This window comes from Cynocephalus volans, chromosome 3 (assembly GCF_027409185.1).
Source record: "Cynocephalus volans isolate mCynVol1 chromosome 3, mCynVol1.pri, whole genome shotgun sequence".
Classification (NCBI taxonomy): domain Eukaryota; kingdom Metazoa; phylum Chordata; class Mammalia; order Dermoptera; family Cynocephalidae; genus Cynocephalus; species Cynocephalus volans.
The window spans coordinates 135580577-135596025 of NC_084462.1; the positions used below are offsets into that span (position 1 = coordinate 135580577).

At 44.1% G+C, this 15449-nt stretch overlaps 1 protein-coding gene across 1 annotated transcript; it reads left to right on the plus strand.

Annotated features, from left to right (window-relative positions):
- The first annotated feature begins 4180 nt into the window (after positions 1 to 4180).
- On the plus strand, positions 4181 to 15142 carry PTGER2 (prostaglandin E receptor 2). The gene is given in 3 exon segments (XM_063092113.1): positions 4181 to 5017; positions 14901 to 15096; positions 15099 to 15142. Coding segments are annotated over 3 exon segments (1077 nt in total).
- The last annotated feature ends 307 nt before the right edge of the window (positions 15143 to 15449 follow it).

A 15449-nucleotide genomic window follows, 5' to 3' on the forward strand; every position in this document is an offset into this window, starting at 1 on the left:
ATTTTAGTTAATCTCAATTTAAATAGGCAGATGTGGCTAGTGGCTACCATATTGGACAATGCAGGCCTGGAGCCTAATAAGTTCCACATTCTTCATCCCTCATAGTGATTCTGTTTCTCTGGTTGAGTCCTGACTGATGCAGGCAGCAGCTGGTAACTAGTTGGGAAACAGCATATATACACAAAGCCAAAGCATACTGAGAATGACAGGGCTGGAGTACAGATAGAGCCTGGATGCTGGTAGCACCACCAACCTGCAGCCTCTGAACTTAAGGAAAAACAGATGCCCTGTGGGTGGTAGACTGTCACTGTGTCCTTCCAATAAATCCCCTCTCTCCTTTTTAGTGGCTTCTGTTTCTACAATGAAGTGGTGTAATCCTTGTTTAGGATACCACAGAACACAGATGGTGTTATATGAACACAATTTTAGAAAAAAATGTATTTATATGTGCATAGGAATCATAAAACACAAATCTAAATTTGTCTTTTGAAAGAGGCAAGCAACATAAATAGAACTATGAGCAAGAATGAATGTTGGCTTTCTCCCCATGCAGTTCGCTTTTCCTTCGTGTTTATCTTTGCTTTCTCTTGAAAAATGACCTACAGTAAGTAACTTGCCTTCCATAGTACTTCTCTGAGTTTATGTAAACATAAATGAAAACTATGAACTTTAGACTTTAAGTAATGTGTATTAGTCGGGGTTCTCCAGGGAAATATAATGAATAGGATAGATACAGATATACATGTAGACATATAGTGATACAGAGATAGATATTTATTATAAAGTATTGGCTCATGCAATTACGGAGGCTGAGAAGTCGTACAATCTGCCGTGTACAAGCTCAAGACCCAGTAGACAGTGATGTAGTTGGAAGCTGAACGGCCAGTGATGTAGATTCCAGCCCAAATCGAAAGGCCTGAGAACCAGGAGCACCAAGAGCAGGAGAAGATCAATGCCCCAAGTCAAGCAGTAAAACAGACAGTGAATGCAACCTTCCTCCATCCTTTAGTTCTATTAAGGCCCCAATGGATTAGATGAGGCCCACCCACATTGAGAAAGGCCATCTGCTTTACTTCATCCACCAAATTGAATATTAATCTCTTCCAGAAACACCCTCACAGACATACCCCGAGATAATGTGTAACCAGCTATCTGGGCATCACATGGCCCAGTCAAATTGACACAAAAATTAATGATCACATAGTGTTCCCCAAATACAATGGCCCCAAAGACAGAACTAAAAAATTAGCAAAGCCCAATGGCTCAATTCTAGAATTTAGGATGTTAATCTGGTTTCGGTTGAGAAGCTCTGCACTCTATGTGAACCGAAATTGCACTAAAATTAGAAATGGGAAGAAGCACTTTTTAAACTTCAAAATTGGGGGGAACTGACTAATAAGATAAAACGAGACTTGGCCTTGAACAAATCTGATGGTCCAGTTGAAGAACTAGGGATGGCAAACAAATCAACCCTTGCAGTCAGACATCTAGCCAACACGGAACACAGCAGAACTGCTAAACCAAGGGAGGGAGTGTGTGTGCGTGTCTGTGTGTATTTGGTTTAGCAGTTCATCTGTGTTCCGCACACATATATGTATTCCTCCGTCCCAATATTGAAAACAAGTGAAAGGAGTAATTTGAATATTTGGCAGCAAGTAAAGCTGAACAACACAGTAGAGAAATTGATAGGCCCAAGACATATAGGGACCTACTCTGGTATTCCTCTTGTCACATACCTTCCCACAAGTGAGGCATCCTTAGGTCCAGGAGGCACTACTCACCCATGCCCCATGCCCCTCAATTCTAGACCACCTTCCAGGTACCTGAGATCATGGAATTCCCTGCTCAAATGTTGGCCCAGAACTCACTTCCGAGGCATTATGCAGGCATCTTCCCCAGGTCCACACACCCAAGAGTCAGCTACATGCTTAGGGTGTATATCTCCAGGCCCAGGGATGGTTTTTGGTGAAGGTATTTGTACAGAACTTGGTTATGAGGAACTAGGTTTTCCACATACTTCTATGCAAGTCTCCTCATGGTTCAGGAGATTAGGGGGTAGAGGTTAGGAGGAGAAGTAGGGAAGGGTCTGGGGTGAGGATCTCCAATTGCACTCTTACTCTGGTACCCGTAAAAGTCAGGGGCAGGCCTGCCATCAGGTATCCATCTAAAGGAAAGCTAGAGGCAAGCACATAGGAAAGCTTCAGTAGTAGGTTTTTGTTGAGGGGGGTGGAGGTGTTTGAAAACAGACAAGGTATAAAATCATTTAGAAAACAAGCACTATGAAAATTCCATGAATCAAAAACCCCCTATTTAATAGTAAAAGTGCAGTGCACAATTATGCTGTGAACCAGACCCATAGTGTTTTCCTCTTGAGAAACACTTTTGATTCATATGAAGTTTCCCCATTGCTTGGGGTGAGGTGTGGGGAGGTTGGGGTGGGAGAGTAGTCAGAGATGGGTGGCAAAGGTTAGTGATAAGGTGTTACTGATTTGTAGTTTACAGCCTGGAAGAAACACTGTAGGGCTTAAGATCCCCACCCATAGGAATCCATGCCATGCAAAGTTTAAGAATTGAGGTACAGCCTGTAGGCTTTGCAAGTGACCCAGTAAATTATGCTTGCCCTACTAGGAACCTTCTCTGTACTCCAGTCGCCAGGCCAGGATCACCAAGGAGAGCTAAAATATTCGTGGAGAAGAAGCATGCCGCAGCAAGGTGTGCTCTTCAGCAGGCAATCTTTCTTTCCTACACCATGATGACTTTTTCCTTGCCAGTTCCCTGTGCAGTTCCTTCCACTTCCCAGTCCTCCTGCCTTCCCCAAATGAATATGACTTTTCGTATAAAATATAATTACCCATGTTGTCTGTCAACTGGATCTGTTTTAAACATCAGCCCATTTTCATGCCTCTGCAATTATGACATAGGTAGCTAGGCAACCATTTTTGTCAGCTGCAGTCTGAAAGTGGCCACTTAAGCAATACACTTTACCAGGAATGGGCCTTTCCCGCTGGGCCCCCGTGGGGTTAACTAAACATGAAAAGATTAACGGCTGAACAACATATCAACATTTTCTTACAAGTCTGAGCCTGAGTCGAATGATGTGCAGTGGTTTTCAAGCTGTGTCCACAAAAACAATTCTACACAAATTACGAACATTCCTTTTTTTCTTACTTTTTAAAATGGTTGCTTAAACAAGTGGTTGTCCGTTATGGTGTTGACATAGGAAAGGGAGAAATGCTAGTAGCCGAATCAAAGCAAGCGGTGCGTTGCTGCTCTGTGGCGGGCGTGGTTTGGTTCCGGATGCCCATTGCTTCTCACCTCCTCACAATTTTCGTCCTGCCCTCCTAGTGTACCTTCCCGAGAATTTTCTTTTTTTTTTTCCTGAGGCATTTTGGTCGTACTTCAAGCTGTCTTTGGGGTGTGTTGCTGCCTTGTTCTCCACTTCTCACAGGACTGGGTCCGCCTAAACTCTCCGTTGCGGTAGGTAAGTCGCTTTGCTTTCCTTGCTGCCGCGACCTTCTGTGCATTCTGCGCAGACCCCGCAAGAGCCCCGCACTCGCTCCCCGCCCTCTGCTAGAGCTAAACGCTTTCTAGGCGAGGCCAGATGGCTGTGGGGCTCCGAGCTCCCGACCCCCAGGGATCGAGGAAGACCGCTCCCGTCGTCGCAGGCGCTCCCAGGCGCGGGCAGTCCGCGCGCCCCTGCCCAGCGCCGCGCCCAGCCGGTACTCCGACCTCCTCCTCTCCGGTCCCGCCCGCGCGCCCCAAGGGCTCGCAGCGCCCCCGCGACTGTGACGTGTCCCGCCTCCCCGGCAGCCTGCGGGCTCTGGCACTTGGACGGCCTGCACGCCACTCCTGGGCCCGCCCTGGACAGCGCGCGGGGGCGGCGGTGGAGGCTCCCTTCCACTCCGGCTCCCTTCCACTCCGGCTCGCAGCCCCGGGGGACGCGAATCGGCAAAGCAGCCTGGGGCGCCGCCCGGATGCTGCAGCCGAGCTGCGACTCGGCTCGCGGCGAGAGACTGGGGACCAGCCTGTCCTCGGCGCGCGCCGGGGGCCGGAAAGGGGCTCTGGATTTTGGTCCCTCCCCTTTTCCCTCTGGGTCTTGGAGCCCTTTGGCTCTCAGACCCTCCTCCTCCCAGGTATAGACCCGGAGAGGAGGGCGCATCTCTCCTTCAGGCACCCCACTATGGGCAATGGCCCCAATGGCTCGCGGCTCGAGGACTGCGAGACTCGACAGTGGCTCCCCTCGGGCGAAAGCCCAGCCATCAGCTCCGTGATGTTCTCGGCCGGGGTGCTGGGGAACCTCATAGCTCTGGCCCTGCTGGCGCGCCGCTGGCGGGGGGACGCGGGGCGCAGCGCCGGCCGCAAGAACTCCATCTCCTTGTTCCACGTGCTTGTGACCGAGCTGGTGTTCACCGACCTGCTCGGGACCTGCCTCATCAGCCCCGTGGTGCTGGCTTCGTATGCACGGAACCAGACCCTGGTGGCACTGGCGCCCGAGAGCCGCGCGTGCACCTACTTCGCTTTCACCATGACCTTCTTCAGCCTGGCCACCATGCTTATGCTCTTCGCCATGGCCCTGGAGCGCTACCTATCCCTCGGGCACCCCTACTTCTACCAGCGCCACGTCACGCACCGCAGGGGCCTGGTCGTGCTGCCTGCCATCTATGCCGCCTCCCTGCTCTTTTGCTCCCTGCCGCTGCTGGACTATGGGCAGTACGTCCAGTACTGCCCCGGGACGTGGTGCTTCATCCGGCAAGGACGCACCGCTTACCTGCAGCTCTACGCCACCCTGCTGCTGCTGCTCATCGTCGCGGTGCTCGCCTGCAACTTCAGTGTCATCGTCAACCTCATCCGCATGCACCGCCGAGGCAGGAGAAGCCGCTGCACACCCTCCTCGGACAGAGGCAAGGGCGGCCTCGGGGCCCGCAGGAGAGGGGTGTGCATGGCTGAGGAGACGGACCACCTCATCCTCCTGGCCATTATGACCATCACCTTCGCCGTCTGCTCCTTGCCTTTCACAGTAAGTTACTCGCTCCGCTTCCACAGCCCAGATCTGCGCGGCCTTCTCACACTCTCCTCTCTCACCCCACCCTTCCCACCGCCCTACGTATTCTTACAAGTTGGAAACTTTTTTTTTTTTTTTTTTTTTTTTTTTTTTTTTTTTGTCTTTTCCGTGACTGGCACTCAGCCAGTGAGTGCACCGGCCATTCCTACATAGGATCCGAACCCGCGACGGGAGCGTCGCTGCGCTCCCAGCGCCACACTCTCCCGAGGGCGCCACGGGCTCGGCCCACAAGTTGGAAACTTTTTGCAGCTTGTAAAAAAATATGTTCCAGTTTGTAAAGATCTACAGCCTCCCCGTCTAGCGTGTCACCTTTACCCCACTTCCTTCCTCCCCCCGGTGCTGGCGTATGCGCGTCGCCATGCCAGTGTTTCTCACAGAGTAATGCAGTCCCCCTGAAAGGGAGCCTTGGCCCTCTGCTAAGCCAGCTCAGCCCTCCATCCTACAGCCAAAAGCCCCTGGACATTGTCCCTTTCCCGCTGTTGACTGGCTGGGCTTAGTAACTGAGGAGGAGGCAGCCCCTTCCACCCTAAGATGTTTTTCATTGTTACGACCTGATTATTCTTGACCTGACTCAGTTTGCAGCGCTGTACCTCCCACCCACTGGTGCTAGTTCTCCATGCTTTTGCCTTCTGTTTCTGCCAGGGCAAAATGTAGTGCCCAACCCGCAGCATTCTGGCTGCCACTGACAATGTTCCCAATAGGCTGACCATTTAGCAAAGTTGGTTAGAGTGCTGCCTTATAACACCAGGGTCAAGGCTTCGGATCCCTGTACTGGCTAGCTGCCAAAAGGAGAAAATGGCCCTGGATGAGAAGGGAAACTGGTGCAGTTTAGAGCATTCATAAGTTGTCCTAAAAGTTTAAGAAACATCTAGTTTGTAGGTTTCCCAATTTATATATTTGAGTATAACTTTGTAGTCATGAAAACTCATACATCCATAGTGATAATCAGAAGAAAGGACAATTGCTTGGAGGAACCCTTGCTAAGCTTTTGAGATCTCTCCAGTGGAGGCATTTGTAACCTCTTACAAGATATCCTCTTGATGTCACTGTCAGAAATACATACAGGTGCTCTTCATCTTATAAGCTTATGCATTTTATGAGGACAAAGCCACATGCAGAAATGTTTGATCCATCTCAGGGAGGGAGAGTGGGCTGCCTGGGGAACTGCAGGACGGGAGCCCAGGTTCTGGCATGGGTGCTGCCCTGCTTTGGGGCAACCTCAGCAGTTAGCTCTAAGATGCCGTGAGTTTGAGCCTCCTAAGGTGTAGTGTGGTAGCAGAACATGGGATTGCCTGAAAATTGTGCTGGCCTCTTACAGAGGGCTAGGAACTGGGAGTTTGGGCAACTCCACTTCCTAATCTACAGAAAAACAAAACTGACCCTGCAGGGAATAACCAGTTGGCAGTGACTCCCACCTGCCACAGTCTTGTAGAAAAGAAAAGGATGGACAGTGCCTGGCATCAGCAGATGGCCTGTAGAAGCTGGGGAAGAAGTAACATTATCCTCCTTCCACCTCCATCACTGCTTCCATTATCTTCTTCTGCTCGTCTTCAGGACGGGGAAAGGACACAGGGTCCTAAAAGCCTGGATATGATTTCCCCACCCCAATGAACTCCCCCCCCCTTTTTTTTTTTCAGCTATGTTCTCTTCTTCCTGGTCCCCTTTGTCCTCTCCACCACATGCTGTCAGGGCAGAAGCTGTTAAGTTGGTCAGTTACACTTTAGGGGAATGAGATGGAGTATGTCAAAGTGCCTGCTTAGGACTATAGGACTTAGGACTGCAGCTCCCACTCCGCCTTGAGCAGGAGAGTTCGTGCAACAGAAATGTTGAGGAGTACCTGTCTTAGGCTGTTGGGAACTAAGATGTTGGTTCTTGGAGTTTTATTTGAGAGTGTATATATAAAAATATCCCTCACCTCCAGCTTAAATAGCCTGGGAATGGGCTCAGGCTGACCATACACCCGAGGTGAGGAGATGAGGCAGGTTTCCCCTCTGGCCATGACTGACCCCCTGCATAAACAGTATTTTTAAAAATAAAGACAGTGATTTTCAACAGGTTGCCCTGTTTTCACATAAATTTGCATTTAATCATGAGAGCACTATCACTGCCGTTATTTGGCCAGGGGCAGCTCCTGAGTTGCCAAATGGAAGGGGCTTAGAGCTAGAGTTCTGGTTAGAAGGAGTTAGGGTAGTAGGAGGCTTGCTTTGAAGCTGGGTTTTTATTTAGATTGCCTGTATATGGCTTAGGAGGGCCAGAGGAAAATCATAAGGAGGCTTTAGCTCCCCCAGGCCACCTCTTAGCATTGACACTATCTGCAAATATTTTCTAGGTTTGCCTCTGCGTATAGTCATGGCAAAGATTCCCAATGAGCAGGACAAAAATGCTAGTATGAACATAATTAGAAAGCCAGCCAAACTGACTGCCTGCCATGGGACTACCATGACGCCATGTCCAGATAAACCATAGATAATCTACTAGACACAAAACAGAAACTTGACGTATCGTGTCATGTCTTAATAAGGAATTGTGCTCACATGTCCTAAAAGGGTGCACTATTAGATAAAGCAAAGGCTAGTAGTTGTCTTCAGAAATTCTCTTATTTCTCTAACAAGTGCACATTGTTTAATAGAAATACAATGTGAGACACAAATGTGAGCTCATGTGGAAGTATAAATTTTCTAGTAGCCACATAAAAAAAAGTAAAAAAAAAAAAAAAGATAAATTTAATTTTAATTATATATTTAACTTAATATATCCAAAACATTATCAATTCAAAATGTAATCAATATGAAATAATTATTAGTGAGATATTCCAATGAATTTTCATTCTTGTATCTCAGGAAATAGTAGTAATCCACCCTAATTCTGCTCATTCTTTTCTCAGGATAATAGAGCTGCTTTCTGTGTTTCTCAAAAGTAAACCAAACCACAGGTCAACTAGGAGGAGAATTCACAGCTATTCTCACTGGGACTCCAGTCTATTCTATAGCAGTCCAGTAGTGGGGAGAGGAAGGGGTGGAGGAATTAGGAAACCTGGAACTACTAATGTCAGCTGTTGTCCTAGGGTGTGGGCAGGCTGGAATTACTGCTTCCTCCAAGTTTGCCAGCTAGGGCTTCCAAAGTTTGGGAAGTGAAGCTATCAAAATGTAAAAGATGCCCAGCGCCCTGAAATGAAGTCCAGTTTAACTGCATATATCATTATTATCAACACCAAAATGGCTAACATTTTTGAGTGCTAATTTGTACATACATCAATGCATTATCTTCACAGCAACCTATAAAACAGATTGTACTAAAATTCCCATTGTATAGATGAGGCAAATAGCTTACCCTGGGTACACACCACAGCTAGTGGGTGGTGGAGCTGGGATTCAAAGCTAGGAAGTTTAACCACTGAGCCTATGAACTTAACCACAGTACTATTGAAGAGAACATACTCATTTCAGGGGTAACATATGAGAAGATGAATCCAAAATTTCGTAAGAGAATTGTGAAGATGTTACAAATAGCTTGACCACGTTGCCTCTTAATTGTCAGCTTTAAAAATGAAACAACGAAGACCTTTTTTTTCCAGGTCAGCACAAGGGGGCCGAGGTGGGGCCAAGTTTGCGGTTCTCTTTTCCTTCCCCACAGACCTATGATATAAAAAGCTGAGACCAAGATTTTAGGAGATTGACTAATGTAAATGTTGGTCTAAATTAAGAAATAACTAGGTTACCCCTCACATAAAATCTTCCATTGGTACACATAAAACATTTCTTAAGAGACAAAAAAAAAAAAAAAAAAAAGCATGTGGTATTTGGGAAATGACATTATTTTGGCCGTTCAATATGAAATCATGCATGTGACCAGCAACATATTCCAAACTATTTATTCACTAAAGGGATACTGTATAAATTAATAAATTCCTCCTTATGTTAATCAGCCGTTGTCATCACTTCACAGAGATAGAAAGTAACTTTTCTTCCTGAAATGGAACAGAACACAGGAAATATATGAGACTTTCATTCTTGCCTCTGATACTGTTTATGTCTTAATTTCCAACCCATATCAAGCCACTTTTTGACCACTTTACTAATTGTGGATAGCTTCTGGTCATTTAAAACTTTTCCACATGCCATTAGGATAAAGTGTGTATGCATTTTATTCCATTCGAAAATCTCAAGCATAGAACCATTGATTCATTCTAAAAATGTCTTCATCGTTAGAAATTCTAAAGGATTATAATTTCTAGGTAAATCTGATTAGTGGAAATCTGATTTCTGCAATCCAGAGCAAACTCAAGTAAACAGTACTGGAATTTCCTGTTTATTCTTGGTACTCAATATAAAATGTAACATGAATGGGGGTTGAAAAATTGGTATGAAATTGGCCAACTAAATGTATACAAAATAAAATAATTCTGTAGGGATGAAAGAGAAATCCAGAAGTATCTATGCATAACCACAAAGAACTTTGCCTGGTGATATTTTAAGTTAATGTCCATGAACAACTAGAGGGCTCTCTATCATTCAAGCATCAGTAATGATGTGTTTGGGAATTGTTGAGATGGTCTTAATACACGTTACCTTTTTAACTTTTAAGAGAAAGTTCCTCTATATGAGTCTTTTCACTCGACACCTTTTCCTTTGCCGTGTGATTTTTTGAAATGGCGATGTGAATAAAGACACAATTATACTAGTTTTTAAATTTTAGACAGCAAGAACCAAAGCCCTTTTCTCAAAAGAGAATTTGTGTGTTATGTCTACACACTTGGTCAAGTGGAACCTCACTGCTGTTTCAGATGGTTTAGACCAGGTCCTCAGCTTAAAGAAAAACAACTTTTGTGGGTAGCATTTCTTCTTTGGCAAGTCAAGAGCCCACCAGAGTATTAGGGTTTTGTTTTTTTTGTTTGTTTTTAAATAGAAATGGTGAGACATAGTGTTTCAGGAAGGCAATCAACAGGTCTCATTCCAACTGGAGGCTTAAGACCCAGTTGGTTGGCTGTCCACTATTTTGAAGTTTCTGACCACCACTTCCCATCCTTATCTAGCGCTTGAGTCTGCTGTGCCTCAGTTTATATCCTTAAGGTTATACCAAGCTCCATTTTTCTGAGAATATTTTGCTGCCTAAAATTGGTCGTAACAGAATACTAGACTTATGAACCCTTCATATATGTTATTGGAAGGGCCCAGGGATAGGGAAAGTACATTTAGGGAAGGCTGAAACTTCCTTTAGACCAGGGTTTTTAACCTATGCTCCATAGAGACTATGTGGATCTTTTTCATGGAAATCATATGGAAAATGTTGTGTTTATATGAGTCCTAGGTAGATGGTTCATAGAGTCCATCATTTTCTCAAAGGGTTAAGAGCCATCATCCTGGAATATATCGGCTCAGAGCTCTAATCCTTACTATTTTTGTTGGCTCATCTTTATTTCAATTCTGAGAAGCACAAAGGAAAGCTACTCTAGTCCTGGAACCATACCCATGCCCCAGTTTTTCCTTCTGAAGGGAAATAGGCCTCTGTTTTCCTCCACCACAAAGCACCTGTGATCTGGGGGAAAGAGTTTCTTTAAAGCACCATACATTTGGAAAGTAATCTCCCCCAAAAAAGTTTTTTTAAAAAGAATGAATTAGGCAGAGCCTATAGCCAGAACACCCTAATGTCTTTTAAAAGGCAGATAAACATATAACAATCTACGCCTGCAATTTAGCTGTGGGAAAGTATGAAGGAAAAAGAAGCCCCAGGAAAGCCAACTAGCTACTTAGGAACAGCCACAGATTTTCAGTCCATAAACAGGAGTAGTGATATTCATCAACCTTTGTCACACCTTTGAAGAGAAGTCGCCTACAAACCCATAATTCAGCCAGCCAGTTGTGAATTTCATGTGAAACTTTACAACATGGGCTTTTTATACAGATGGAAGCAGAGTATGTAGTGGCTAAAAGTAAAGTTTGGTGTCCCACTGCTTCAGCTTGACTCCATGGTTTCCCTACTTATTGAGAGTGTGATCTTGGGGAAGATAACTAATCTTCTAAGCCTTGGTTTCCTCCTCTGTAAAACGAGAATAATAATACTCTGTAGGTTTGTGCAAGAATTAAACAGAATAAGATTTATAAATTGCTTAGCAACATGCCTAACACACAGTAGGTGTCTAATAAACATTAGCTGTCATCTCCATGGGATTCAATTTCCAAAGGAAAATCAGATTGTATGTTAATGATCAGGAAATGAATTCTGGAAGTTCAAAATCATTTGTTTGATTGACCAGGCCTAAGTGGGACTTTTGTTTTTGAGCATAATAAGTGAATACTTTTGAACTATTTCAGGTTTTAGGTAAGGTTCTAAAGCGGTGGTTCCCAGCCTTGGCTGCACATTAGAACCACGTGGGGGGCTTTTAAAAACCCTGACACTCATGTCTGAGCCCGGCCTAATTAAGTTAGAGTCTCTGAGGGAGGAAGCGAGACATCAATATTTTTAAAGCTCCTCAGGTGATTCCAATGATCAGCCAAGTAAATTCCTCATTTGCTCTAAAATTCTGAACCCACTTTGTAATTGTGTTAAAGATAGGAAGTAGCTCAAACAAACAGTACCTGTTCTGTGCCAAGATGTTTTCCATGGGAGGCGGCTTCTATACAAGACAACACTAGAATAACATTAATTCTCAACCATGCCACTTTGTGTGACAACAAGCTCCTACACTCTTAGCCAAGCCCTTCAGAGAGAGCCTGCCCTAAGGAATTAAAACTCTCTTGATTCGTTTAGATTAGCACTTGGTGTTTTTTGCATAGCAAATATATTAGCAGTGTATGCAAAAACATGTATAAATTCTACTAGCCTCTGAAGCAGAATTCCAGAATACCACTGACACATTATTAATTAATTGCTTTATATCCCTTGTGTCAGCCTTTAATTGAAAACCCAGGATCGGCTGCAGGGAGAGGCGAATGTGGAGTTATTATTTCATGGGTACAGAGTTTCAGTTTGGGACGATGAAAAACATTCCTGGAGATGATGGTGGGGATGGTCACTATTCTGTGTTCTTTTATGTTATAGTCAGTGAAGCACATTCACAAGAGGAAACACAGGAGAGGCTCAGGACCTCAAAGACACAACACACCAGGCAGGGCCCCATGGGAAAGCACCAGCATCGGTCGGGACGCAGAAGAGCAGTAGGGAGAGAAAAGCCTGGGTCACTCTTTGCTGGAGTTTCCTAGGAAAGGCAGGGCAAGGTAAACAGTTTAGGATTGGCTAGTCTGCATAATTTCCACGGGCCCCAAGCTATAGGAGGTGTCCCTAGCTGCCTGATACCTGGCCTTGGGATGCTTAATGCAAAGTCATATTATGTCCTGAGTGTGTGGGCCTGATAGAGGAGGATGGTGCTGGATTGGTTAATATGTATGGATAACAAAGACAGGTTCCCCGCTGAGCCCTTTGCCATCTTTAAGAATTAGCTGTCCCCAGGAGGGGCAGTCTCTTCCCAGCCTGAAAAGTTTTGAAGATATTGTAATGTACAGAAAATTAAAAACATGAACAATACACACGATGTTAAAATTAAAAACATGAACAATGCACAACAATGTATATGTACTTAATACCACTAAATGGTACACTTGAAAATAGCTAAAATGGCCAATTTTATGTCATGTATATTTTACTGTAATTTTTAAAAAAACCCAAGACCCATAAAACCAGGACAAAAACCAAAGGGAAAATATGGGGAGGTAGAAGACAAAACTTATACCAAAAACTTCAAGTGTCGCTAAGTCTGTCTCTTTTCCAAGTGTAAAAGAAGGAATTGTCTCCTCAAAATACTGGCCACCTCCTGAAATGCAAATTTTAAGCAATTCTAAAAATTACCCAGCCTAGTGGATGAAAAGGAAAGGAAACAGTACAGAATTGCTTCATCCACTAAAACCATTTTTCACTTCTCATTACTCTGTCACGCTCTGAAGAGATCAGGAACTATGGTGTGGGTCATTCTCTACTGAAAACCTGACTTATCTCCATGTGTGACTGTGACACCAAAATGCTGAGTCCTTTTTACACTGCCCGCATGGGCTGGCCTGCTCAGTATCATCACGTTCACTTGCTCAACTAGATCAGGAACTCAGCGACAGACATTTTCTACCACAGAGTGCTCAGATTACTATGCACACACCTGTTGTGTGTGTAGAGACTAATTTTAATCTATCAGACTTATGTCCACCGTTATCTTGAACTTCTAACCTCTAAAATCACTCACTTAATACACCACACTGTATATTTCTCGTCCAAAATAGTTCAACTGACAAGAAAACTATTGCTCCATTGCATATTCCCACCTAACTTTCCTCTTCTCTCTGTAATCTGGGAAACCCACCATCATTCTTCTTTTTCCTTACTCATCTGCCAAATCTTTTCTCCAGTCCCTATGCCAAGATTCTCTGGCATAAACACCTATGGCTGCCAGACCTTCCTGCTGTTGTCCTAACATAAGCAAATCAAAGATGACTACCCTTCACCCTCTCTGCAATGTGCTTTGTATATCCATTTGCCAGATGCCTGCAGAGTAAGTACGAGGGAAAAGGAGATGAACTGTTACTCCTTCCGGAGAGGGGAGGAAAGAAGGGATAGCTCCCTAACCCACAGACTACCATTGGTAAGAAAGCCCGTGGTGCATTATAAAGAAATTATTTAAAATGACTAGCTGTGATCTACATTTGTTTTTCTCTTTCCTATAAGCTATATGGAAGTGTTTGGTGTTTATCAAGCATGTACTTCCATTCCTTTCAATCTGACCAAAAAATTGTGTTGCTCTTTAAATATCTAAGGAATCAGATGAGAGCTAGTACATCAGTTTGAAAACATTGATCCATGTGGAAAGAGCCGTCAGCTCTCCCTCCAGTGTTTAGGACACTGTTTTGAAGACCTTTGCTCTAATTCAAGCCTGGATGTTGTACACAGTGAGCACTGCACTGGCCACAAGAGGGTTGGAACTTGTGTCCTAACTCTGCCACTGACCAGTACTTGGGCACTTAAGTTTTCTACACCTCAGTGTCCTCATTGGTAAAATGGAGGTAAGAATAACTAACATCGGGGAGCACGCATGGTGTGAACACTGTTCTAGTAGCTTATGCATATTGCTTCTTTCCTCCTAGAAAACCCCTATGAAGTACGTATGTTATTATCATCACCCATTTTAAAGATGTAGAAACTGAGGTATGTAAGTTAGTTTTCTTGCTGTTGGTCCCAAAACTATATACTGAGCTAAGATTCAGACCCAGGCAGCCCAATGGCCGGAATCCATATTCCCACTGATGGGGCTCTGTCGCTGAATTGTGAAGTTAAATCAGATTAAGTATTTGGAAGTAAATGTAACATGCTATTAACTTTCCTGAAGTTCACTTTCTCATCTGTTAAAAGGAGACAATACTTATGTTTCAGAGTTTTTGTAAGAAGTAGAAATAAAGCAGGTACAATTCATGATACATATATTACGTTATTAATAAATGGTAGCTACTAATATTTTCATTATTATTATTTATGTTATTAAAAGATTCTAATTCTTTTAAATAAAAGTGTATTTATTTCCCTCCATTCACAATAACAAGACCCGGGACATTGCCCAAGATGTTAGTGTCAATTATAATCCACAGAAAACATGCTTTCATTGAGTTCAAGGGAAAGAAATACATTCAGCATGTTATGAATTACATACGGGAGAAAGGTGAGACTTTCTACTCCTCCCCCCCACCACCACTACCACACACAAAACATGATTTTGCTTTTAAATCTCAAGAAATTAAATAGGATTTAAGCCTGTCCACTGCTGCAATGTAGAACTAACATTATTTTCCCCCTTTGCTTCTTACAGATTTTTGCATATATGAATGAAACCTTTTCCCGAAAGAAAAAGTGGGACCTCCAAGCTCTTAGATTTTTATCAATTAATTCAATAATTGACCCTTGGGTCTTTGCCATCCTTAGGCCTCCTGTTCTGAGACTAATGCGTTCAGTCCTCTGTTGTCGGATTTCATTAAGAACACAAGATGCAACACAAACTTCCTGTTCTAACAATCAAATGCCAGTAAACAAGCTGACCTTTGTGGACAGTAGCTAAAATGTGCTTAGTTATTCAGCATCTGGAAAATCACTTTGAGATGGTTCCTTGGAGAAATGAAAAAAGTTAGTGTATAAACAAAATGAAGCTACCCTAATAAAACAGAGTAAACAAACATTGAAGCAGTGGTTTGGGCTACAGACGTGGTGACAAGGCACTTCATGGAAGGTGTCAGAAAAGTCTATAAAACCTACCCTCGATGAACATTGTGACATGGCATTCAGAGGAGCAACCAGCTGCGTTTAAGATCTAGTTGCCTTTTGATTTAAGCCTTCCTGTTGAAGATAAAGCATGTGGTTTTGT